Consider the following 23,375-nt stretch of genomic DNA (forward strand, 5'->3'; position numbering starts at 1 on the left):
TGTAACCTGGTCAATCACTTGAGCTCATCGGAAGAGGACTTGTAAGAATAGCACAGTACAAATAGGATATAAGAAGCTTGAGATTGGATTGTGGAGTTCTTGGTGCCTCCTGAGTTTGTTTGTTTACAGACATTTTATTACCTGACCAGGTAGCTTCAGCAGCGCTGATGATAGCACAGTGCCATCTGGTGGTTACTGATACACAAACCCGCTCTATGGTAAGGTTAGAACTTTGTGATTGCTCTTCCCAATTTTTTTTCCTTCAGATTTTTCAGAAAGCTAGGTGAATAGATAATGTTTTTATTTTTGTTTTCCTTCACCTTTTTATTGAGTATACTTTTACATTGTTTTAACTTGCTGATTTTATTATTGCATTTTATACTTTAGAAATCAAGATGGGTTGTACAGGAAGTGGTATAACAATTTAAAATGATAAATTATTATTTATTCTCATGAACAACAACAAATGCATGTATGATAAAAAAATGTGCTCAAATGTTATCATAAAATGACCAAAAATGCAAATCTAGTATAGGCAAATATATGAGCCAATCGAAATGCCTGTCTGTATAAACAAATGCTGAAATAAGTATCTTAAGATCAGCAGCAATACATCAGGAGAATTAGGAGAAGAATACAGAAAGGGAATGCTACAATCAAAAAGCTTTCTCCTTTATTGCTACATAATCTTAAGACATTTAAAGAAGAAGCATCTTAAACCACGAGTCAGCTGATACTAAGTTATATGTAACATTACACAATTAAGTTTTTATATATATCTGCAGTGCAGTGGTGGGTTGACCCGGTTCGGACCGGTTCGCAAGAACTGGTAGTAAAACCGGCGGGAGGCTCTGCTCACCACCCCGGATGTCGTCATCGGCGATCTGCGCATGTGCAGAAGCTTCGTGCGATCCCGTTGCAAACCGGTAGTAAAGGTAAGTAGAACCCACCCCTGCCGCAGTGGTTCAGTAACTGGGCTGCACTATACTTTGGATTCAATTCCCCAAAGATGTATAGAGTTATATAGGACTGACAAACTGGCACCTATCAAGAACTTTTTTTAAAGGGCCATGTCCTTTCCTGAGAAATCCAGGAGCAGCTACATGAACTTGGGAAATGGTGGGGCTGCTTTAAGGAATTGCAGGAAAACGTTGCATCTGTATTTTCACATGCTCTGAAGCATGTTTGGGGAATACAAAAGGCCACACACACAAAAGGAAGGCTGTCATATCAAAGGAAACATGAATTTTAGTTAAAAGACTATGTTTTGGAAACAATTTATTTTATTTATTTATTTATTGGTTCGATTTATATGCTGCCCTTTCTCCAGAGACTCAGGGCAGGTTACAATGCGTTAAGCAATAACCTTCATACTTTTGTATATACCTCCTTTAAATTACCTTTAAAGGAAAATATTTGTAGCCCAGGGTTGAAATGAGGGGGTCCTTGGTACACTCTGAGGTTGGTTGTTTTCTTGCAGACATTTCATTACCCAAACTAGGCAACATCATCATCATCATCAGTACATTGATAATGTTACCAAAATGGGTAATGAAATATCTGCAAGAAGACAACCAACCTCAGAGAGCACCAAGGACCCCCTCATAGTTGTCTTTCATCATATGTAATATATAATATCCACATATAGTACCAAATCTGAGAGATCTAATTGCATATTTAATATACATTGCTTTGGGTATGGAATACATTTGATATCTTCCTAGTTATTCTCATGCTAATCTAATAGTCTCATGTTAGATATTTCATTACCATTTTGTATAAGATGATGATGATTGGTGGTGATGTGACTGGTGATTTTATTGTACTTCAGGATTTTTCCCTTCTTTGTTAACCTTTTATTAAAATCTCCTGAAAGTATTAACAAGTTAAAATTTACAGATTGAAAACTATTGAAATCTATGTTATGAAGGAAACATTCTACCCAATATACCGTAGTTTTATTTACAAGTAGTGTTCACTTAACAATTATAATTGAACCTGGAATTATAGTCATAAGTCGTTATGGTCATAAGATACATCATTTGACTGGAACCAGTTTGGATTTTTTTGCAGTGGTTGTTAATGTAACAGTCATTACGTGAATCCATTTTGTCCAATGTGGGTAGGAAAAAACCTTGAAACCTGCAATCACATGACTGTGGGATGCTACAAATGGCTGTAAAACTGAGCAGTTGGCAAGCACCCAAAATTCAGTCATGTGACCACAGGGTGGTGATGCATCCATTGCAACTTCTAAATCAAGTTGCTAAATTATGTAACAGGTAAATTAGCTTTGGGGGGAGATTTGTCATAACTTTGAACCATAGCTAAGCAACAATTTGAAAGTTGAGGATTATCTGTAATGCAAATGCAAGAGGTATATGCAGAGGGAATTGGAAAGAAGAAATTACCAATCTCTCAACTTCCCAAAGAAACATATCCAGATACAAATGCATAAAGGATAGGATTTGCATCATGACATCAATCACAATGCCCTATTTTGATGTAATCTGATTTTGCTGCAGACATCTATGAAAAGACCTCAGCTTTATCCTTGGCACTCCTGAAAAAGCTGACTGGGTGTGACACCAGAGCATTGTCAAGTTTTTGCCTTCTCTAAACTGTCATAATTGCAGTTACAGTGAGATGCAAAGGGATGAAAACACAGCTGCCAAAAAAGAATGGCTGTATTTCTACATGCGAATCCATAAACCATGGTTAACAAATCATAGTAGCTACAGTGGGGCAAAAAAGTATTTAGTCAGCCACCAATTGTGCAAGTTCTCCCACTTAAAAAGATGAGAGAGGCCTGTAATTGACATCATAGGTAGACCTCAACTATGAGAGACAAAATGAGAAAACAAATCCAGACAATCACATTGTCTGATTTGGAAAGAATTTATTTGCATATTATGGTGGAAAATAAGTATTTGGTCAATATCAAAAGTTCATCTCAATACTTTGTTATATATCCTTTGTTGGCAATGACAGAGGTCAAACATTTTCTGTAAGTCTTCACAAGGTTGGCACACACTGTTGCTGGTATGTTGGCCCATTCCTCCATGCAGATCTCCTCTAGAGCAGTGATGTTTTGGGGTTGTTGCTGGGCAACATGGACTTTCAACTCCCTCCAAAGGTTTTCTATGGGGTTGAGCTCTGGAGACTGGCTAGGCCACTCCAGGACCTTGAAATGCTTCTTACGAAGCCACTCCTTCGCTGCCTGGGCGGTGTGTTTGGGATCATTGTCATGCTGAAAGATCCAGCCACGTTTCATCTTCAATGCCCTTGCTGATGGAAGGAGGTTTGCACTCAAAATCTCATGATACATGGCCAAATACTTATTTTCTCAAAAATAATAAGACCTCCCTGAAAATAAGGCCAAGTGCTTATTTTGGGGGTCAAAAGAAAATAAGACCCTGAAACATGGTACTCATTAATTTTCATTAATTACTCATTAAGCTGTAAGTGTCGATTTATCAAGCCTGATCACATAGTTTCGTAGCGGAGCCCGGGTATTCAGCTAGTTCTATTTAACTAGAGTCCATTTAAGCTCACACCTACTGCTTCAGTGACTCCATCCAGCCACCTCGTTCTCTGTCGTCCCATTCTTCTTTTGCCCTCTGATCTTTCCCAGCATTAGGCTCTTCTCCATTCCTTCCTTCTCATTAGGTGGCCAAAGTATTTGAGTTTCACCTTCAGGATGTGCGTTGAGGGTAAAACTGCCCTCTGCAAAGTGGTGCAACGGACCAGACAGTGAATAGATACGTTACTTAGCAAAACTCACAGACTCTGAACATTTAAAGAAAAATAAACAGTCTTTACTTGTAGTAAAAAAAACAAACTTGGCTCCTCAAAACAAAGATAACACTTCTTCAAATAATCACGGTTCAACACAAAAACATAGTTTGCTTACAATTCCAGTTTTCTTCAGTAACATAGGCACAGTTCCTTTCAGCAGTTCAACCTTCTAATAGCAGGAGCAGAAGTGAATGAACTTCCTGCCTTCTTTTATGTCTGCTTAGCACAGCCAATTTGTCATCTTGTAGCAGTTAAAGTAACAGAACATAGTTTTCTATATATTGCCTAACCAACCGTAGGATAAGCATCCAGCAATGTGGCCTAAAGAGCAGTTGGGGTTGATCTCCTCTAGGACTGACCGGTTTGATCACTTTGCAGTCCAAGTGACTTGCAGGAGTCTTCAGCACCATAATTCAAAGGCCTCAATTCTTTGGCGCTCAGCCTTTCTTATGGTCCAACTTTCACAGCCATACATTGCAACTGGGAAAACCATAGCCTTGACTATACGCACTTTTGTTGGCAGGGTGATGTCTCTGCTTTTTAGTATGCTACCTAGATTTGCCATAGCTTTCCTCCCCAGGAGCAAGCGTCTTTTAATTTCTTGGCTGCAGTCCCCACCTGCAGTGATCTTGGAGGCCAGGAAAATAAAATCTGTCACTACCTCCATTTCTGAATCTGAATCTGAAATGTTATTTGTTTAATTTTCTTTAGTACAGGTAGTCCTCGACAGTTCACTTAGTGACCATTCAAAGTTACTGAAAAAAGTGACTTATGACCATTTTTCATACTTATGACCATCACAACATCCTCAAGGTCATGTGATCAAAATTCAGATTCTTGGCAATTGACTCATATTTATGACGGTTGCAATGGCCCAGGGTCATGCGAGCCCCTTTTGCAACCTTCTGATTAGCAAAGTTAATGGGAAAGCCAGATTCACTTAATAACCATTTTACTAACTTAACAACTGCAGTGATTCACTTAACAATTGTGACAAGAAATGTCGTAAAATTAGGCAAAACTCATATTTATGACGGTTGCAATGGCCCAGGGTCATGCGAGCCCCTTTTGCAACCTTCTGATTAGCAAAGTTAATGGGAAAGCCAGATTCACTTAACAACCATTTTACTAACTTAACAACTGCAGTGATTCACTTAACAATTGTGACAAGAAATGTCGTAAAATTAGGCAAAATTCACTTAACAACTGTCTCACTTAGCAACAGAAATTTTGGGCTCCATTGTGGTAGTAAATCGAGGACTACTGTATATTGAATAGATCTAATTCTTGTGTTCTAGAAAGCTAGAAAACTAAGGGGCAGTTTTTCTGGGCCAAGTGCTGCAGACGTACTATATTGCAATAGTCACATTCCGGAATATATTGCAAGAGGCTGAAGAAACAGTATACCAAATATAATTTCATTTACAACTAATTAATTATTAAATATAATTAATGTGATTCCTTTGTGGTCATCTCTTAATAATTTCCCTTGATTGTTAGTTCTATCCCCAGTTCAACTTTGCCAGAATCAAATTTATTTTGAGAAGCAGCCTACAAGACATACCTCAAAGATATTGCAGGTTTGATTCCGGACCACTACAGTGAAGCATATACAAGTAGCTTTCTGCTTATGACCACAATTGAGGCCAACATTTCTGTTGTTAAGTGAGACAGTTGTTAAGTGAATTTTGTCCCATTTTATGACCTTTCTTGTTAGAGTTGTTACATGAATCATTGGTTAAGTTAGTGACATGGTTATTAAGTAAATCCGGCTTCCCCGTTGACTTTGCTTGTCAGAAGATTGCAAAAGGTGATCACGTGACCCTGGGACACTGCAACGGTCATAAATATGAGTCAGCTGCCAAGCGTCTGAATGTTGATCATGTGACCATGGAGATGCTGCAGTGGCCATAAGCATAAAAATGGTGATACATCACTTTTTTCAGTGCCGCTGTAACTTTGAACAGTCACCAAATGAATGTTGTAAATTAAGAACTATCTGTAGGGCAAAAAAGTGAGACATACAAATCATTTGTTTTTGCAATGCATATAAAAGTTAGGTTTACACTCTACTGTAGTCTATTAAGTTTGCAATGGCTTTATGTCTAAAAAATGTAGACACCTCAATTAAAAGCATTTTATCGCTAAAAAGGTAATCATAATCTGAGCCGGAATAGAATTAGAATTAGAATTAGAATTAGAATAGAATAGAATAGAATAGAATAGAATAGAATAGAATAGAATAGAATAGAATAGAATAGAATAGAATAGAATAGAATTCTTGCTACTCTTTTTGCTGATGGAAGGTCTTGTGATGTAATGTTATATCTGCAAAGTGCAATAAAGCAAAGTTCAAAAAACAAAGTATGCCCGTAAACTTGTCTATATTGCTTCTAATCCCATTAACCTTTTTTTTTCTTTCAATTACACTACCTGGAAGAAAGTGAGGTAGCATAAATACTCCAGAGGAATATATATATATATATATATATATATGCCTCTGTGCAGGTTGTAGAACTACCACTCCCAGCATTCCTTACCATGTGTCTAGCTTGCTGCGACACTTGGTATTTGTAGTCTATATAACATCGGGGCTATCATAACCTTTTTAGTTTTCAGAAGCACAGAAGGGGAGCGAGGCTTAGAGAAGAAAGAAATCTATCAACCACAAGAGGGCCCTGCTTTGAGGCCGACCGCAAGAAAGGAAGGACTTCTCTCTTTTTTCTCTTTCCTTCTTTTCTCCAGCCAGGATGTGGAACTGAGCTTCCTGGATCTTGCAGCTGGTTTGCCTAAGCCCCCTCTCTTTTATCCTAGCTCCCTGCAAGGGAGAGAGGGGAGCTTTCAAACCATCCAACACCATTCCCGTGCAGGCGCCAGACACTATAGTATGTGCCTAACTGCAGGTAAACCTTGTGAAACAATGTAAGGGGTGAGAGAGAAGCATACAAAAAATCCGGGCTCTTTAGCCCCTACCCAGACTGCCTCCCCTTCCCAGCATAAGATCCGATGCACATGGAGGAAACAATGGAGGCTGTGTGGGATATAGATGGACTTTGGTTTGGAATTGATGTCCCATTTTCTTGCCCGGACTTTCAGATCTGCATGCAAATCTTGGGCTGGGGATGCCCAGAGGAAGGGACAATACTGTAGTACCACGTGAGGATGGGTTACTTTGACGGAGGAAGGGGATTTATATATATATATATATCCACTCCCACATGACAACTTCCATATAATTTAGATCTCCTTCTTGTGCCAAAACATTGTGATTCACCCAAGATCATCTTAAGTAAAGATGGACAGCTATGCAAATCTTTTAAATCAACAACTTAAAAATTCTTGGTGCCACCTGTGATATGCCTATTCATTAGTATACATGTATTATCCCATGCTGTGGAATAGTTTGTTTCCATGGGATGTGTAATAGACCCTGAAGCTTTGCTTTTGGGAGGTGTTTAGTATAGGTCCTTAAAGTAAACTCTGTATATTTGAAAAAGCAAATTTTAATCTGTGAGAGCTTTATGCCAGATAATTGCCTTGACTACAACAGACTAATTCTGTTGTGCCACTGGAATTTGCACAGCTTGCAATCTCTTTATTTTTTCATAAATGCCTACAGCATTATTTTTCTCTGGCAGAAAATTAAAATTTAGCCATTTAGATGTAATAAATGATAGAAATAGTATTAGACGTAAGAACATATTTTTAGTACAGAGAATTTAAGGACTGTCCCAGATCTGGGATAGCCATACCTATGTGATATCATAATTTATAAATATGTCTGCTGCAATTACAATTTGCATTAAAATGTATTTTTGAAAGCATTTATTCTAAAAGTATACATATTATGCTGCTATATTCATGTTTAGGGCTGTCAACTTATTTTCTATAGTTTATATTCAACCGTATCATATTGCTCCTTTTTTTCTTTTCTAAGAACAGGGTCCATAGTTCTCAGAGGACAGGAAAAAACCTTCCCCAAATTACTGTCCCCAAAATGTATTCAGATCACAACTCCAATTAATCCACTGACTAAGAACTTGGGTTTGTATATTCCAGTATAGATGAAGTTCACCAGAATCAAGATGGCTGTTTTAAGCCTAATATGATTGGGAGGAAATCCTTATTTGTGCAACATGTGAAACCAGCATCAGTAGAGTATGTAATATGTGGGCCTGCATATCTGGAGCATGGGTGTGCATCTGATCTCTGTACTCTCACACATGCATATAATTCATTCTTTCAATTTAAAAGGGGAATAGAACTACCTTCTGGGAGAATATAATTTTCAATTTTATGCAAAACCCTCAAGCAGTATTTTCTCTTAGTGTCGTGCTTTTTGCTTTCTATGCTTCCCATGTAAGTCTGCCTGTCTGTGTCTATCCGTCCATTCGTCCATCTTCTATTTATATGTTGCCCATCTCATTCTGAAAAGCAATTCTTGATGTAGGCTTCTAGATTAACGTAGTAATCTAAAATTACTATTGTACATCTGATTGCCAAGATCACTGAAGTGACACTCAAATGATTTCTGTGACAAACAGATTCTTCGATTACTTTTAATTTGATTTAAGTGCTCTCTGCAGCCTCTTGTGAGAGACAGAGGGAAAAGTCTTCAAGAACTTTAAAAAGGAAATTCTTCTGTGGAGCAACATGCAGGAGAGCTATGAAACAGTAATCTCGTTGGGTAAGGGATCATATTTCTTCAAATTTCAATGCTAGACTAGAACTTGACCCTCAGCTGCATGTTCTTATAACAAACTGGGAAAGTATTAATATCATTTCAGTTAATATCATTTCAGTTATAAGTAAAATTGAAGCCAAATAAGACCTATCCATGGAATGTTTCAGAGAATAAGTAGTTAAATCTTGAAAATAAGCATTGATTTGTCTGTGGATCTACCTAGCAATCTGACTAATGGATGCTATGTCTTGTAAGAGCAATTTAACAAATTTTGAAGACAGGCAAGTAAAAAATTGTGTGACGGTACCAAATTGTGGCATGTGACTGAGACTTGCACCCCTCCTGGTTATCCATTGGTTGGCAACTAACAGGAATTGTAGCCCCAGTGCTTATAGAAGGCACCAGACTGTTTACCTCTGTCTTTGAAGATATTCCCCAGATTTCCCAACAGCTGCTTGTTACATGGGGGAGGACAATTAATGAAGGGCAAAAAAGATAATAGGTACAAAGCACAGAGTTGCATTTCCAGCACTAACTTTCAGAGAATCTAAAAGCTTATCAATTAAACGCTAATTGTTCTTACTGAGAAAATCTACATAAGCTACCAGCGCACTTCAGATGTTCTCAGAATACAATATTAAGCCTGCTCAGTAAATGTGTTTTCTTTTTCTTTTTTTTAGCAGAAGAACTTGCCATAAGCTGGCCCCGGATAACTGCATTTACAGAGACTCGAGGACGCCAAGGTTTGGCCCCTGGTAAGACCTTTAAGAAAAGCCACGGGTGGTTTTTGCTGGGTGGATCCTAAAGAGTTCTCCATCTCCAAATTGTGAGGATTGTGACCACGAGTCCACATAAAACACTCAAAAGCCTTGCATGGAATCCTTCCAGAACTTATTGCAACATTATGTATGTTAATGTGGTAGGGAGGGAAGTCATTAAATAAGCTAGAGTAATCATTAAGAGCCATGGTGGCGTAGTGGTTAGAATGTAGCATTGCGGGCTAACTCTGCCTGCAGCCAGAAGTCCGATCCTGACCAACTCAAAGTTGATTTAGTTTTCCATCCTTCCAAAATCAGTAAAATGAGGAGCCAGATTGTTGGGAGCAATATGCTGACATTTGTAAACCACTCAGAAAATGCTATAAAGCACTATATATGTCTAAGTCCTATTGCTATTAATATAAATAGGTTCATGACTGAAATAAATATTTGCCTTCATTTTATATTACATGCAAAATTCCTTTTCAAAATGCTCCAGGGTGTTGATATATGGATTCCATCAATGAAAGGCTAAGGTTAACATTAATAATAGACTGAAGGTCACTGATATTCTCCATTTGTTAAGGATTGTGATCTGGATCATCCTGTATCATTGGCTACACTAGTAAGACTGATGGGAGCTGCAGTCCAGCAATTTGAAGTACTGTAATCAAATTGAGAACAAAAAGAAGAACTTTGCTCAACAACAGGTTATCCAGACTAAGAAGATAGCATATTTTGAGCTTTAGAACAATCAGTGACAAAGATTTAGGTAAATGGAATTTCATAATTCCAGGAACCAAGATGATTCTGATCTGTGATACTACTTTTCCAGCAGTTTACAGATTTTGCTTTTTTGAAGCAACATCCTTGATGGTGCAGCTAATGTCAGTCAGGTAACTGATCTGAATCTTGCTCTACCTAATACAGATATATTCTACAACACCAACTTTTTATCCTTATTTTCTGGAAGCTGGAAAAAATACAGATTAGATCAAAGTAACACACCCATCTCTTTTTCTCCCTCCCTCCTGATTGTTTGTTTTTATATTTTCTGTTGCACTCTGGTCTCCCCTTTTCTGCAGGATTTTTATAGAAATATTATATTGTTTTTCCTTTCCCTTCATAGGCTTAGAAATGGAACCTGAGCAAGGGCAGCTGGCTCCTTTACAGGGTGAGGCAGCAGCAACTACAGATGGATCAAACGGGGAAGGGATCTTTCCAGACTTCCGGAGGCAACTTGGGGTAATTCTGCAAACTATAGGGAAGGCTCAAGTGGAGAAGATGCTCAGGGAGTTGGTGAAGGAGCAGGAGCAGGAGCAGCAGAGAAGAGTCAGGCGGCGGAAAAGAGTGAACAGGAGTCCTCGGCATGGAGGTAGGTATTTTGCTGCAGCACGTGGGACACTGAGTGGCTTTAAAAAGAGGAAAAAAAAAATCCCCAGCAAATTGGATCTGATTTTCTCTCATTTAAATTGGCAATATTAGTGATATCACAGCCATCCTTCCTGCAGCCCTTTGAGGACATACTGTATTATATCTATCCAATGTATCCATCTAATTCTTGGATAAAAATATTGCCTATCCTATTTTAAATATTGAAAGTTTAAAAATAATTTTACATTCTTAAAATCACTGTTGTGTCAGGGTTCCAACTAACACCCCAAACTAATAAACTTTGTTTATGTCGTTTACATTTTTGTTTTCTCTGAGAAGATCTCCTCTAATTGAACCTCTACAGCAGCAAAAATGACCTTGATTAAAGGAGCATAGGGAGAGAGAGATGCCCCTGCCTACACCTGTACCCACACTCTTAGGATGTATAGTCAAGCTCATGTAGACTGGGGCAACAATAGTGTGTGGGGTTTTGGGTTTGTTTGTTTTTTTGCCATTTGGCCTCTGAACCAGGAGTGAAACGCTTCCGCTTGGACCAGATCGCCTGATCCGGTAGCTCTGGCGGTAGACGGTTCAGAGAACCGGTAGCAAAAAAACCTGCCCCCACCCGTGCCCAGCTGAGTCGCACAATCATCAGAGGCTTTTTTATTATTAGTTTTAAAAGCATTTTTTTGGCCAAAGAGGTTATAAAAAAAAGTAAAAAAAAAAGCCTCTGATGATCGCGCAGCTCAGCTGGGATCGTCAGAGGCTTTTAAAAGCATTTTTTCTACAATCTCTTCGACCGAAGAGGTTGTAGAAAAAATGTTTTTAAAAGTAAAAAAAAATCTCTGCCGATCAGGCAACTCAGCTGGGATCGTCAGAGGCTTTTAAAAGCATTTTTTTACAACCTCTTCGGCCGAAGAGGTTGTAGAAAAAATGGTTTTAAAAGTTAAAAAAAAAAGAAGTTGGCCACGCCCACCCAGTCACATTACTCCCCCCCACCAAGCCACGCCCACAGAACTGATAGTAACAAATTTTACATTTCACCACTGCTTTGAACACAACCACACTGAAATTGAAATGAAACACTCAAGATGCAAGCAAAGTGAAAACTTTCAGCTTTAATTCAAGGAGTTTGACAAAATTGTGGCATTAACTACTGAGAATGGTTAAGTGAGTTGGACCTGATTTTACAGCCCTTTTCGCTGTGGTTTTTAAGTGAATTGCTGCAGTTATTAAGTGAATGAGATGGTCATTAAGTGAATCCATTTTTTCTCATTGACTTTGCTTCTTGAAAGCCAACTGGGAAGGTTGAACATGGTGACCACATGACTTCAGGATGTATTGGTTGCAGAGTCTTCCCAAAATGGCATCCTGACTCAGCAGGACATTTTTTTCCCTGCGTACAGACAGCTGGTTTTGCTGCCAAAGCTGGCTCTTTTGGCAGCACACTTTCCGGATTTGAACAGGAGCTGCTAGGAATGACTCAGGATGACTGTGGACCTACCTGAGAAGAGGACCCATAAGGTTGCAGTTCTCATTGGGGAGCATTCGGAGGATGAATCACCATCTTTCCTTCCAGCTATCTGATGTTTTAAGAACATCTATGGTTTTAACGTCATGTTTTGATATTTTTTTTCTTTCTGATTTTTATCTTCAAATGTTAATCAACTGGTTGAATGCTGATTTCATATAACTCCCTGCTGGATTTTAAAGGTTTCTATTGTTTCATTAACTACTGTAAATCACTTTTCTTTTTTTAGCATGGAAGACACAGTAAGCTTTGGGTAGTGCAAGAGATCTGATTTGATTTATTACTTACCCAAATTTTTATTACGAGATTTTGTATTGTATAACCTTTTAAAAAAAACACACACACTAGTCTTAATTTTTTAATTTTTGATAAAAAAATCTTTTTGGAGGGGGGGAATCTTAATGTTTTTTTAGGCTAATCTGCTAAGATGTTTTTCTTGTCTGAGAGGAGTTGTTTATGACCTGCTATGAAAATTCCAGCTATAAAAAGTTTTAACTATTGAAGTATTTTGGACTATATCAAAGGATAGTCAAAATGCAAGCAATATATCAAGCTAAAGCTTATTGGAAAAGCTGGGCAGAAAAAATATTTTTCAATTTACAAGCTTGATAAAGTTTGTAAAATTTGAATAAAAAGCTTGATAAAGTTTTAAACCAATTCGAAGATGGTAACCAAATGCAAATAACAACAGTATAAGATTTACAATCTGATGGATTGGAATGTAATTTGCTGCTGGCATGCCTGTCGGATGAGCTGGACCTGAAAAATGCAAGCTGGCAAAAGGACTTCAAGAAAGATTTGGATTTTAAAGACTCAAAGTTGGTAGAATTGACTAGTTATGAACTCAATTTTTTCAAAAAGATTGAGGAAGATTGGGAAATGAATTTATCATACCCAACTGGAAAACAAATAATAAGAGATGTTAGGTAATTTACAGGAGACTTTTTTGTACAACAAATGCTGTGGAACTTATGATTTTGGGGAATAAAATCCAATTGTTAGGAAAGATCCCGATTAATAGCTTAAAGAAAAGCCTCATTAATAAGAGTCAGTCGAGGATATTTGATCCTGGATGGACCAGAGACAATGACTGTGGTGACTTACGGTAGATCAGAAGCAGTTGTGGACTTTCTGCATGTGAAATACAATAAATAGACTGTTAACAGACAGTTTTGACGTTTAATTTAGTTGTTGGTTTTACCTGTTAACCGCGAAAGAGCCAGGATCAGATCGCTGTGCTCAATAAAGAGAAAAGATCGGCAGTTTGGAAATTCATTTATTTTGAGATAGCATCGAAACCTGACATATATTTTTAGTGCTATTGTAACTTTGAATAAGCACTAATATATATGGTTATAAGTCAGGAACTACCTATACTTATGACGTTGATGATTTTTTAGTGATTTTGTTTTTCATTGAGTTACTGCATATGTTGTATAAGTTATTGTATTCTGTTTTTGTAAACCACTTAGATTTTTTAATGATAAAAGCACTTTTTTATAAATAAGTGGATCAATAAATTCCTGTGGAATAGGCTGATCTGAGAAAAATGGCTAACCTAAAATCACTTAGTGAACTGTATGGTCAAGCAATGACAGAACCCCCAAGTCCATATCTAACACTTTAAATTTTGGCAGTTTAAAAAGATAAAGATAAAAGTTCCCCTCGCAGATATGTGCTAGTTGTTCCCAACTCTAGGGGACGGTGCTCATCTCCATTTCAAAGCCGAAGAGCAGTGCTGTCCGAAGACATCTCTGTGGTCATGTGGCTGCCAATCTTTCGATCGACAAACTCAATGTCTTAGCCACTGTGTCCCTAATACTGTTGTATTATTACAACAATAAAAAAGAAGAAATGAAAAGAGTATAAACAAAATAGAAGTACAACAATAGTACAATAAAATAATGAAAAAGAACACAACGAGAATACATCAATATGATAACAAAAGATGGATGGGTGGAGAGTAGATAACGGGGGAAAGGGAGGAGAAGGAATCTGCCATCAACCCAGCAGCCACCTCTAGCATAGAACTTCCCCATTTGGACCACAGGCCAACAAGCAAAGCCAAGTCTTTAGGCTCCTCTGGAAAGATAGGAGGCAGACCTTACCTTACCAAAGGACGTGTATATGTGTATTCTAAATATATTCATATAAATATTTTTTATATACTCCAAACATATACAATGCTATCTATAATTTGGACCTATTTCTCAAGTCTTATTTTATCTAATCATCTTGGCTTCCATGGTTTGAAGCTTCTTACCCCTACCGTCAGCTATCATTTCTTCCTATTAATAGGAAAACAGGAAAAAAAGTCCACTGCTGATATATGTACTGCATTCTTTCTATCCTTTCTTCAGAGATTTGTTCCTTTAGCCTGCCTTCTGTTCCCTGATTCCTCAATCCCTTTCTTTGAGTAATATAAAATGATGGATATATTTAGATTTACTGGATCCTTGCCAGATACAGACTGCCATATCTTAAAGCAGAATTTATTTATTTATTTATTTATTTATTTATTTATTTATTTATTTATTTATTTAATATAACTTATATGCCGCCCTATCTCCATAGGACTCAGTGCGGCTCACAACAATTAAAACAAACCAATAAAAACATAAAATACATACATAAACAAATATTAAAACCCGTTAAAATAATCGAAAACCCCCTCAGTCCAGGCTAGGTGCCGCGAACAGCCATGTTTTTAATTCGCGGCGGAAGGTGCGGAGGTCAGGAGCCAGCCAGAGTCCCAGGGGGAGTTGATTCCAAAGGGTAGGCGCGCCCACAGAGAAAGCTCTACCCCTGGGGGCCGCCAGCCAACATTGTCTAGCTGACGGTACCTGGAGCAGGTCCTCCCTGTGGGAACGCATTGGGCAATGGGAAGCTGTTGCTGGTTGCAGATGGTCCGCCAAGTATCCTGGGCCTAAGCCATGTAGAGCTTTATAGGTCATTACCAGCACCTTGAATCTCACCTGGAGGGCAACCGGCAACCAATGCTAGCCGCGCAGGAGAGGTGTTACATGGGAGTATCGGGATTATCCCATCACAACCCACGCGACTACATTCTGTACCAGCTGAAGCCTCTGAGTGGTCCTCAAGGGAAGCCCCACGTAGAGAGCATTACAGTAGTCAATACGGGAGGTGACTAGCGCATGAGTAATTGTGTGTAGGGCATCTTGGTCCAAATAGGGGCGCAATTGGTGCAGCAGATGAATCTGGGCATATGCCCCCCTTGTCACGGTTTACTTTTTACTTAAAGCAAAGTCCTAATAATGATAGTAATATAATAATAATAAAAATTGCAATTGTCTGTTTCTGTGGTATGGCGAAGAAGAATGATGGAAAAATCATATAAAGTATCATGAAAATATAACATATATTTAGCAATACTCTATAGATTCGATTGGGCTGGTGAGGAATTCAGACTTCTGAGCTAAAACTGTGATTAAGAAATCTAATTTTTAACTTAAAAATCTTCACCAGTGAACTGAATCTTTTATTCTTAATAAACTATCAGATAGGCCAATTGTAGACTCATTAATGTTTGACAATTTCTGGGCTCTGAACTGAACGTATTTACTGCTTGAGTTATTTTGATTGAAATCTGAGGGATTGAATCTGAATCTTTTGTAATTGAATACAGCAAAATAACTAGTGATATTCTCCTAAAGATGTAAAAGAGGGAACCTCATAGATGGGGAACTATGATGCTCCAAACATTGTTGAACCTCTGCTCCAGTCCATCACAGCCAGAATGACCATTGATTGGGTTAATGAGAACTAATTTTCTACCAGTATCTTGGAGGTCACATGTTTCCACCCATGTTTATTCTCTAGGATGCTGAACTATAACTACATTTCTGTTTCAACAGGTGATGAAACAGTGGAACAAAATAACTTGGAGACTTCAAGGGAACTTCAGATTGGAACCGTGGAAGAACCAGCTGTTCTATCCAGAAAACCATTTGGGAATGAAGTGCAAGGTTTCCTCAAATGTCCGGGACTGGCAGAACCAAAGCAACCCAAGATGATTCGTGGTGATATGAGAGGGTGTAAGAATACTCTTGCCCAGAAAAATCCTCTAGGAACAAGATGGGGAGCAGAACCTAGAGAGAGTGTAAACCGCAGTCCATTCTCAAACGTGAGCCATGGCTCCCAGGAAGCTGGGAGAATCTGCCCATCATTCATTGAAAGACCCCAGTTCTTAGGATGGCAGAAGCCCCATTACACACAAAGGTGTCAGCGTTTACCTGCAGGGGAGAAGCCCCATCACTGTGCATCATGCAGGAGAACTGTTGCGATCCCACCATTAAGACCTAACTCCCCTCATAATTCTGCATTGATTCCTTTCTTGAATTCTGCCTCTGAATTTTCTTCTACCTTGACTCTGAATTCTGTAGGGCCGCTGAATACCCAAGCTCTGCCAGGTAACCCAGCTTCTACCCAGTCTCAAAAACCCCATGCTTGTGAGGAATGTGGCAAACGATTCCGAATCCTAGCAAACTTGGAACGGCATCAGCAGCGTCACGCAGCAGAAAAACCACACCAGTGCAGAGACTGTGGGCGCCGGTTCCGCTGGGGTTGCCACTTAGAGCGCCATAGGCGATCACGCCGCTGTGTGGAATGTGGTGGAGGCCTCGCAACGCCTCCTCCACCCCCAACTCCACCTCCAGAACCTGACCGACCCTATTCCTGTGGGGAGTGTGGGAGGCGGTTTACTCAACGCTCAGCGCTCAGCAAACATAGGCGTCTGCACTCAGGGGAGCGTCCCTATGGGTGTGGAGAGTGTGGGAAACGCTTCCTGCAACGCTCTGACCTCACTATTCACATCCGCTCACATTCTGGTGAGCAACCCTATGCCTGCACAGAGTGTGGACGCCGCTTCAGTGTCAGTTCAAACCTCAGCAAGCACAGACGCATGCATCGGGGGGAGCGTCCTCATGCATGTTCTGTCTGCTCTAAACGCTTCCTCCAGCGCTCAGAACTTCTTATCCACCAGCGTGCTCATACTGGGGAACGCCCTTATCCATGCACAGCTTGTGGAAAGCGCTTTGCTCGCCGGGCTCATCTCAAACGCCACCAGCGAACCCATGGGGGAATGCCTGCCACAACTACTGCATCTCGGCACCAGAATGCTCATCTTTTCACTGCTCCCTCCCCAGATGCTATGTCCTTCGTGAATATCAACAGCATGAATCTTGGGTGACTGATGTCCTTGAATCACATGCTTAAGCCAATGCAGTTGCCACAGGATTGTGTCCACTTGTAGTTGGGCCTCCTTTCTCAACAGCTCGGGATTCTGTGAATGCTCCTTCACTGGGTCTACTCTGGGCTGTGCCCTTTTTAGGATGTCTTCCCTTCTGCTCATAGCATTTTTGCCAGGGACAATCCGAGTTCTGATTAGCCCATGGAAATGGCATCGTATTAGCCCCTTATCCTTGTTTGTTTGGAGGCTTGGCAGGTTTTTTTGCTTGGGCATCCAAGCTTGCCCTTATATTATAGGGTACGGAGCCACTGAAATTATTCATGATCATCTGCTACATTCCCTGACTTGTTGATTTATCTTGCTACTACCACTAGTGTGTCAAGTTTGACAAGTCTGGAGAGGAAAGACACAATAACTTTACTATCCAAAGTTAACTGCAATTCATTGAGGCAAGTAATTATGTCTTGCAAACCACAGTCATAACAGGCATTTATTACAAATTCACAGATGTAGATCTTTTTTCTCTTGAAATGGTCCATTACATGATTCTCCTTGTCTTCCCTATTTTTGTAAATTTAACCAGTCCCCAACATTACCCTGGCCAAAAATCTCATTTTGAGCAGATTTGCCCTTGTTTCTTTTGATGGGAAAGAAATCCAAAGAAGCTTGTCTGAAGGGCTTTGAACTCATTACCTGTAGACAAAAATGACATACTTGTTGTTGAGTCTACAGTATATATTAGAATACACATATTGTAGCAGTCATTGTATAACTGATTGAGTTGGATGCATTTTATGTCTGTGGTCTATGCTTCTACAGCTCCAAAGGACAATCATGCCCAAGCATTGGATGGTCCAGAACTGTCCAGAAACAATGTGGTGTTGTGATTTGCGCCTCACAGCTGTTTGTGGAATTTGGGAAAAGATGAGCCATGCCTTCAAAAGTGTTTTTAGTACTCTTTCACCATCAGCTCCTGAGAGAGCGAAGTAGGGACTGCCTCTTGTTGAGAATTCTGAACTGGAGCATTTTAGAATGGAAAGAGTCTGCTTGCTACATCTGGTGATTCAGCCAGCTTTGAAGAGAATGGTAAAGCTGATGCTGTGTAAGGACAACAATCTTTTGGTACACACTACTGTGACAGGCAATTCCCAGGTATATTATTATTTACCAGGCCTGTGTTAAAGTTCCAGCTTGTATATTCTTGATATATGTAGGGCTGGCATTTTGTTTTCCATCATAAAGTTGGCCATGGCCTCTAGATTGGAGAAGCAATTAATATCTAATTTAAGACTAATGCAGTAGAACTTTATCAATTTTTTTAACCATGTATTTTCTTTTAAACCACATAGTTGAATCCCGGAACGTACATATATATGAACAAAATAGAATATTTTGCAACACTCTTCCGCAGGAGCTGTTTTGCATCTTTCCTATTATAACAAGTGTTTTGGGTTGAGGTCACAGCCACAAAATGGTTTGGAGCCTCCTCCATTTTATAACTCTGAACATCAAGAAGCTCACGACGATATGAAACATGAAAACTTTGCATATGCAGTTTTTTATCATAGTGCGCAATATATCTTACCCAGTGCAGATCTAGTCTTTTTCAGGCCTGCATATTGTTTTAAAACATGCCCGGAGAAATACAATGTTGGAATATACTGACCAAGTTGCATGTTGCAAGAAACAGTCAACAGGTCAGACAGACTAGCTGGGATGGGTGCTAGAATTGGATTCCATTGTCTCAAAAGTGGGCTAATCTGATTTACAAATGAGGGCAAATATACGGTACATGTCCCAGGATAATGATGCAAGATCGAAGTTGGGTCGCTCACCAGGATCAGAGATTTACTCTTCCAAGCTTTCAGACTCGTGTTAGAACCCATCTTCAAATTTAGTCAGACTTAAGACTGACTCTAGATTCTTTAGACTTTAATCTGATTTAGCAGTAGCTATTTTGATAAACATTTTATAAAGACGAGTGATTGATTGCTATTTTATTCAGTTTATTCAAAATGACCAGGAAATGGTTGCTGATTAGCTAGCTGGGCATTACAGAGTCTTAGGGAGAGAATATCAGTTAGATATTGATAGAGAAATAGAAAGGAGAGAATTGTTAATAACTCTTTGGCTCTGTAATTTTTTAATCACTCCTAGTGGGTCACTCTGTCAGTGGATATTGCCTTCCATGGTTATTTTTTGAAACATATTAGAGCATGTTTGATAGATTTTACCTGCTTCCAGGCTATTGAATCAGGCATATTACCAAAACGGCTTTTATATTCAGCTGGACAGTACTTGAAGAGCTCTGATAAGTAATTTAAATGTTCCAGATTTACATACCTTTTGATCTCTACACTACCAGTGGTTAAGTAGACATTTGCTTGGATCCACCATCTGAGCCTTTTCCCTTTCTCTCTTTTTGCATTAGGCATATCACAAAAATTGTTGGCTTAATAATCTTTGGTTTAGTAAATTAAAATTTATACTAGTCAACTTTAATCTTAAGAACTAGATAATATGAAACAAGAATTGGTTCCTCTGCAAAATTTCTATATTGCTAAAACTCGTTCTCATGACCTTTAACTGATCAAAACGGTGCATCATAGAGCAACATTTTTTGAGCCCAGATATCTCAAATGGGTTAATTTACAGAATGTGTCCAAAGTATGAGACCCATGACTTCTATGGGAATTACATTTGGGAAAATTGTGTTTGATTGAGTACTGCTGGGTTATTGCTATGGTCATGGAATGTTGAAAAAGGATATTTTGGCAATTTCTGATGCTCCCTGCCAGATTTCCACAAGGAAACTCAATGCAGAAGTCAGTAGGAAGTCAGAAGTTGTTTCTGTTCTCACTGCTTTTTTGCCTACCCTTGTTTAGGTAAAGAAATATCTCTGAAATGATGACCTAATGGGACATGGGTGGTAATGCAAAGTTTTTGGAATTCCCTGTTTGTAGTTCACTTCTGCTAGGATCTTCTCTAACCTCAAGCTATTAGCAAATGGCTCAATTACTCTCAGGGCCTGAACTTCATTGATGGGAGTATTCACACATGAATGCTCCAAATTACAAGAAAGAGACAGATCTTAATTTTTGAGCAGATTCTTGGATTTTTTATATATAAATTCCAACAAAATTGCTGATGATGCAGGAACTATTTTTATGGGAATTGTGACTCAAGATGCAGAAAATAAAACATTCAAGTGAAGACTTCTGAATGTTAACCCAAATTCTGCAGAAAGCTGTATTCCTGTATTTATAATGAAAATTATCCTATAAATTTCTAATCATAGGAAAAGGTAGTATTTTCTTTTGATTACACACACATACACACACACACACACACACACACATATATATATATATATATATATTCCTATAAAATTGCAAGCAAGGATAAAGGATAGTACTATTCTTTATTAAGAGATACCAAAAGGAATGCATTATTGTCCCACTCCATTTTGGGCTCAAATAGGCTGTCTATGGTGAAAATCAGGTAATATTATCTGGATCATGGAACAAGTAGGTTAGTCATCATCTTGAATGAGTGTCCACCAGGTTTCAGATCTTTGGCATCACCTGCAGCAGATTTAGATGAGGAAAAACATGGGAACAGCTCTACTTTCTCTTACTTACCACCTAAATCTTCATATAGAAGTCAAATAGCTGTCCTAAGGATATTCACTAAGGGAGTTTATATAACGGCAGTGTCCGGCAGTTCTATTTATTCCACAGAATCAGATACATGGTCCTGAATGTGAGATTTGTGCCTTTGCCTTGTATTGGACATTATCTTAATGAACTCATAAGTCGTTTTTAAAAAAGCCTTTTATGTGCACCATGTGAGACGGTATCCCAAGTTTAATCTTGATGTATTTGGTTTTGCTTATTGCTCACCAATTCCAATTGGGGATAATCTGCTAACATTCTTTCTGCAGCACTTGTGATAGATAAAACATCTTCCAAACCAGTAAGCAAATAGAGCAAAAGTCTTCAGGTGTATTAGAAAATGAAATAGGCCATAACATTTTTTTTTTAAATTTTTTGGATGGAACGTTGTGGTTGTAGGCCTTGGAGTTCCCCTTGTTTCAAAGCCACTTGGTTTGCCAAGACTTGCAGTTCCAATTTCACAAAGATTCCCTTCCAATGCAAACAGTTTCTACCATAAAATGTCTGCAAAATGCGGACAAAATCTCTTGGCCTTTCCTAAACCTTAATTTAGGAAAGGCAGTAAAAATTTTCTCCCTAAACTTTGGTTCTCAGAGAGCAGTTGATTGCTTGATGCTGTGGAAACTGACACGAGTTGGGGATGTAGGAATGGACATGGCCCTTGCTACTCGGGCACGGATGGAGTGTTTGTCCTGCCATCGGTGCCATCTCTTTCGTACTGCAGAACGGACCTAAAAAAAAAAAATAACAAAAAATAAACATTATTACTTCCTAATTTCTCCTTTGAAAGGAGTCCCAGATTCAATGAAGACTAAGGCCATTCTAGATGTATTAGATGCAGCCTTGGGTAGTCTCATGACTTTTGGAAGCATTTCAACCCAAAATACCATCACATTGATTGAAGATGATGAAATTTATTTTACGGTTAAATCCCCGAAGGCCAGGGTTTTTAGATCACAATCTGCTTTGTACAAAAATATTAAAGGGTGTGTTGTGAATCCTTACCATTCGTAAGTGCAAAACCACAGTCTATAACCTGTAATGAATGTGTTTATCAAAGAAAAATGTATGAAGTGTCCACATGTGAAAAACTCTTATTTTCTCAGGATACTTAACGCAAATAACTACAGAAATTTTGTTTAATTAATGTTGGCTGACGATTCTGAAAGAAAAAACAATCTTCCAGAGAAAAATTCACTCCCAGAAATCACATTCCTGAGGATACTCTGCAGCAATGGTAAGTTTACTCATTAATTCACCTAAAGTTGGTTATACAACAAGTGGGTACTTTGAGATAAAGTAGATATCATAGCAATATTTTCCAGCTGATGAAAAATGATGATAGAAGTAGGATCCAATTTGGGAGAAAAAAAAATTACTGTATCACAAACAGTGGCTGAAATTGATTTCTCGGTAACTAAGCTGTAGGGAGGCAAGATACAGAAGGAAGAAAAAGTTGTTGCCCTTTAATTTGGATACAGATATTCCTTGTTCAGACAAAAACTATCAGTGTACAGTTTGTCTTACTTGATTCTCTTTAAGCCAACTGTTCTCAAACCCATGTTTCGTACATATTTTAGGAATATAGGTAATCCTTGTCTTAACTTTCATAAACTTTGTATCTGTTCAAAATTAACACTGAAAAATGTGATTTATGACTATTTTTCACACAATTATTGCAGCATCTCCATGGTCACTAATCAGACTGTTCTGAAATCATGTGATCACCTTTTGACAAGCAGTCAGTGGAGAAGCTATTAACATTTAACAATTGTTTTACTAATTTAACAACTGCAGTAATTCACTTAACAATTGTGGCAAGAGGGGACGTTAAATGGGGCACTTAAACTCAACTATTTCATTTAGCAACAGAAATTTAAGATCCAATTGTCATAAGTCAAGGACTACCTGTAGAAAGGCTAGCATTCTGATTTTGCATGCCAATTTACCATTTTGATTGAGAATTCCTACATAAGATTGAGAAGGACTACTCTAGACATTACATCAATTCTCCTTAACAGCTGGAAAAAAATATTTGGAGAGGACCTAAGGAACTCTTCTCATCTTAAAATTGTTCTCAATTTTTTTAAAAGGTTTTCATTTGTAACTTCCCCTTGCAATTGTCTGAAACTGTTTAAAAGTATTAAAAATATACCTTAATGTAATAATGGTGTTATTATTTATCATATTTATACCAACCAGAATGACCTCAGAGATCATTGTCTTCAAGGGGTTACTCCAAAAGAACATTTAAATACTAAAAGACACTTGAATTCAAATTTCAAAAATTAAACCAACATTTGAAACTTCAAAAGCTTAATTTCTTCATACTACCTTTGCTATATTC

At 38.5% G+C, this 23,375-nt stretch overlaps 2 protein-coding genes across 10 annotated transcripts in view; one reads left to right on the plus strand and one right to left on the minus strand.

Annotated features, from left to right (window-relative positions):
* Positions 1-827: 827 nt before the first annotated feature.
* Positions 828-23,196, plus strand: LOC117664610 (uncharacterized). 9 transcript variants are annotated; one of them, XM_087892126.1, is made up of 5 exons: positions 828-935; positions 8,373-8,485; positions 9,163-9,237; positions 10,370-10,615; positions 16,021-18,757. In XM_087892126.1, exons 2-5 carry the CDS (start codon positions 8,452-8,454, stop codon positions 17,352-17,354), a joined length of 1,689 nt encoding a protein of 562 aa, XP_087748252.1. In that variant the 5' UTR covers positions 828-935; positions 8,373-8,451; the 3' UTR covers positions 17,355-18,757. The 9 variants fall into 9 exon arrangements, 8 of the variants coding, with proteins under 8 accessions (XP_087748252.1, XP_034271597.2, XP_087748251.1 ...); XM_034415706.3 differs by lacking the exon at positions 828-935 and adding an exon at positions 6,550-6,701; XM_087892125.1 differs by lacking the exon at positions 828-935 and adding an exon at positions 6,551-6,683.
* LOC117664611 (corticotropin-releasing hormone receptor 1) overlaps positions 20,757-23,375 on the minus strand; it is a 91,843-nt gene continuing 89,224 nt past the window's right edge. Inside the window, exon 13 of the mRNA XM_034415711.2 lies at positions 20,757-21,759. Coding sequence (XP_034271602.1) covers positions 21,619-21,759 — 141 coding nt within the window. The 3' untranslated portion in view covers positions 20,757-21,618. The remainder of the gene's footprint in view (positions 21,760-23,375) is intronic.

The sequence above is a fragment of the Pantherophis guttatus genome, chromosome 4 (genome assembly GCF_059756535.1).
Source record: "Pantherophis guttatus breed Tessera chromosome 4, ASM5975653v1, whole genome shotgun sequence".
Classification (NCBI taxonomy): domain Eukaryota; kingdom Metazoa; phylum Chordata; class Lepidosauria; order Squamata; family Colubridae; genus Pantherophis; species Pantherophis guttatus.